The sequence below is a fragment of the Elephas maximus genome, chromosome 7 (genome assembly GCF_024166365.1).
Source record: "Elephas maximus indicus isolate mEleMax1 chromosome 7, mEleMax1 primary haplotype, whole genome shotgun sequence".
Lineage (NCBI taxonomy): Eukaryota > Metazoa > Chordata > Mammalia > Proboscidea > Elephantidae > Elephas > Elephas maximus.
Genome location: NC_064825.1, coordinates 104,688,102 through 104,692,025, shown reverse-complemented (window position 1 = coordinate 104,692,025; position 3,924 = coordinate 104,688,102). Strand labels below are relative to the sequence as shown.

Below are 3,924 nucleotides of genomic sequence, written 5' to 3'. Positions count from 1 at the left end.
CGTAATTCATAGAGTTTTCATGGACTGATTTTCAGAATTAGATCACTAGGCTTTTCTTCCCAATCTGTCTGAGTCTGAAAACTCTGCTGAAACCTGTTCAGCATCATTGCAACATGCAAGCCTCCACTGACATAGGTGGTGGCTGCACATGTGGCACATTCTCTGGGAATCAATCGAGTCTCCTACGTTGGAGGGAGAATTCTACCACTGAACCATCACGGAATTAGAACTATAAAGTTGTAGTTCAGAGACCAAGTCTGCTGCCATTGCCAAGTCAATACTTACACACTTTTCTTTTCAGAGAAACCATTTCTCAGCTGCATCCTTTTGACATCATCTGTAACCATGGAGTTGAACAGCAGTGTGACTGAGTTCATTCTGTTTGGGTTAACACAGGATGTTCTGAAGGAGAAATTAGTGTTTGTGATCTTCTTGTTTCTCTACCTTGCAACTCTGTTCGCGAACTTATTTATTGTTATGACCATCAGATACAGTCAGATGTTAGGGGGCCCCATGTACTTCTTCCTTTTCTACTTGTCCTTTACTGATGCCTGCTACTCAACAACCACAGCTCCCAGGTTGATTATAGATGCTATATCTGAGAAGAAAGTCATCTCCTACAATGAGTGCATGGCTCAGATTTTTGCAGGTCATTTTTTTGGGTGCATGGAGATCTTTGTGCTCATACTCATGTCCTTTGATCGCTATGTGGCCATTTGCAACCCCCTGCGATACACAACCATCATGAGCCAGCGTGTCTGTGGTGCATTGTTGAATCTGGCCTGGGTGGGATCTTGCATCCATTCATTAGTACAGGTTTTCTTGGTTTTGAAATTACCATTCTGTGGTCCCAATGTTATTGACCACTATTTCTGTGATATGCAGCCTTTGTTAAAGCTTGCCTGCATGGATACTTATGTCATAAATCTACTCATAGTATTTAATAGTGGTGCCATATGTACTGTGAGTTTTATAGTCCTGATAATCTCCTATGTTTTCATCTTACACTCTCTGAGTAACAAGAGTGCAGAAGGAAGAAAGAAAGCCCTCTCTACCTGCACCTCCCACATTATTGTTGTCATCTTATTCTTTGTTCCTTGTATATTCACATACAGTCGCCCACCTGTCTCATTTCCAGTGGACAAGATGGTGGCTGTGTTTTACACTATTGGGACACCCTTGCTCAACCCTCTGATTTACACTCTGAGGAACGCAGATGTTAAAAATGCCATGAGAAAATTATGGTGCAACAAGCTATGACTTGAAATGGCAAAGAACAGAAAACACCAATTGCTGATTCTTTAGCAATTTAAATGAAATTGGATTGATAGAGAAGAGAAAATGTTCTTATCCTGATGTGGACAATAGAATCCTCTCCTAGAAATCTGTTTGAGGACGTTGGTAGAGTAAGCACAGGCCCATTTTATTTTAAGCCAATGTCACATAAAATAACATAACATTAAAAAAAAAACATAAAGTACACTAATATTTGTGGGAGTGCTAGCCCACTCCCCACCTCTGCTCTCTGCACTGATACTGTTGGTGTTTTGCAGTATGTGAGCCAGATCCTGTTGTATATATGGCTTCACCTCACTCATTTGTACAGTATTCTAGTTTGAATTTATCTTCTCCGTGTTATTGATCAAGGACAAATTTGAACATTCCAGAAATCACGAAGATAGTGCAGGACCAGGCAGTGTTTTGTTCTGTTGTACATATAATTGCCATGAGTCAGAGTTGACTCCATGGAAGCTATCTATCTACCTACCTACCTACCTATCTAGCTATCTAGATATTTATACAACTAAAAATATTTTAATAAATATATATGTAACACCACCTGTCTGTCATTTTGTTGTACTGTGGTGGCTTGTGTGTTGCTGTTATGTTGGAAACTATGCCACTGGTATTTCAAATACCAGTGGAGTCACTCATGATGGAAATTTATCAGTGGAGCTTCCAGATGATGGGCTAAGAAGAAGGAAATGATGGTTTACTTCTGAAAAAATTGGCTAGTGAAAATTTTATCAGATGAATATTGTCTGATATAATGCTGGAAGCTGAGCCCCTCAGGTTAGAAGGCACTCAAAATACAACTGTGGAAGAGCTACCTCCTCAAAGTAGAGTTGACCTTAATGACATTGGTGCAGTCAAGTTTTCAAGACCTTCATTTCCTGATGTGGCATGACTTAAAATGAGATGAAATAGCTACAAACATCCATTAATAATCAGAACATGAAATGTACAAAATATGAATGCAAGAAAATTGGAAGTCATGCAAAATGAAATGGAACATAACAAGATTCATTTCCTAGGCATTAGTGAGCTGAAATGAACTGGCATGGCCAATTTAAATAAGACAATCATATGGTCTTCTATGCCAGGAATGACAAATTAAAGAGAAATGGTGACACATTTATCTTCAATAATAACATTTCAAGATCTATCCTGTCAGGAATACGATAATATACGTATGCCTACATGGAAAATTAGTTAATAATATTATTCAAATTTCTCATCAGCCATTAATGCCAAACATGAGGAAACTGAAGATTTTTTTTTTTTTACCAACTTCTGTAGTCTGAAAGTGATCAAACAAGTGATCAAACATGCAATCCAGATGCATTGATAATTACTGGTGATTGGAATGCCAAAGATGGAAATGAAGAAGGACTGGTAGTTGGAAAATATAGCTCTGGTGTTAGAAATGATACTGGATCACATAATAGAATTTTGCAAGACCAATGACTTATTCATTACGAATAGCTTCTTTCAGCAACATAAACGGTGTCTGTACATGTGGCCCTCATGTCTTCAATTTTTCAATATGTTCCTCCCAAGTCCCTGGTCATCCAGCCAAATCACTAACCTCAGCCCATAAATTAGTATACAGTTGTACATCTGGCCATTTCTCTTCCCAAAGAAAGCAAATAACCAGGTACACTGCTGGAAGTTCTGCCTGCTGGGAGTATTTCCCTTCACCAGTGTACTTCAGGGGGGTCCCAGAAAGGGGCTTTAGTGCTGCAGCTGTCCATTTTTGAGTGGTGCCTGTGTATCACACAGAACCATCTGTAAATCAGGCAAGAGTATTCACTTCCTCAGTCAATTGATCTGAAGGAACTTTCAATAAAGTCATAGGCGCAAACTGGGAGATGGAAGGTAATGTGACAGGAGTGGGGACCATGAGTATTTGGGCCACTTCCTCATGCAACTTACTTGTGCCTTCAGGTCCTGCCTAGTCCCCATTTCATATATACTACTTCCACTTAATGATGGACAGCTGCTGTGCACCTCCAACTTTATGGCTTTGTGGGTGAGACAACACCATGGTTAACATTCAGTCTCTACTAAGGCCCAGTAACAAGCCAAAAGCTGTGTTTCAAAAGGAGAGTAGTTATCTGCAGAGAATGGCAGGTGCTTTGCTCCAAAATCCTAAGGGTCTGCACAGTGATTCAGCAATAGGGACCTGCCATAGACTCTAAACAGCATCTGTATCTGCCACTGATACTTCAATCACCGTTAGATCAGCTGAATCATATGGCCACAGTGGCAGAGCCGCTTGCATGGAAGCCTGAGTCTGTTGCAGAGTCTCTCTTGGTCTGGGCCCCACTCAAAACTAGCATCTTTTGGAGTCACTTGATAAGTAGGCTGGAGTAGCACACCCAAGTGGGTGATATGTTACCTCCAAAATCTAAAGAGATCCTCTAGGCTTTTTACTCCTTTTTAGTTGTGGGAGGGGCCAGATACAATAACTTATTCTTCACTTTAGAAGGAATATCTCAACCTGCCCTACACCATTGGACACCTGTGAATTTCACTGAGGTGGGAGGCACCTGAATTTTTGTGGGATTAATTTCCCACCCTCTAGAATGCATATGTTTTACCAATAAGTCCAGAGTCATTGACACTTCTTCCTTACTAGGC

The 3,924-nt window shown here is 40.3% G+C and overlaps 1 protein-coding gene across 1 annotated transcript; it reads left to right on the top strand.

The window, feature by feature from the left end:
- The first annotated feature begins 345 nt into the window (after positions 1–345).
- Positions 346–1,260, top strand: LOC126079838 (olfactory receptor 4C11-like). Its single transcript, XM_049891205.1, has one exon. The coding sequence runs from the start codon at positions 346–348 to the stop codon at positions 1,258–1,260; it is 915 nt and encodes a 304-aa protein (XP_049747162.1).
- Positions 1,261–3,924: the final 2,664 nt, after the last annotated feature.

Coding starts and splice junctions, on each gene's coding strand:
- LOC126079838 (XM_049891205.1), top strand. CDS start 346: ATGGAGTTGAACAGCAGTGTGACTGAGTTCATTCTGTTTGGGTTAACA.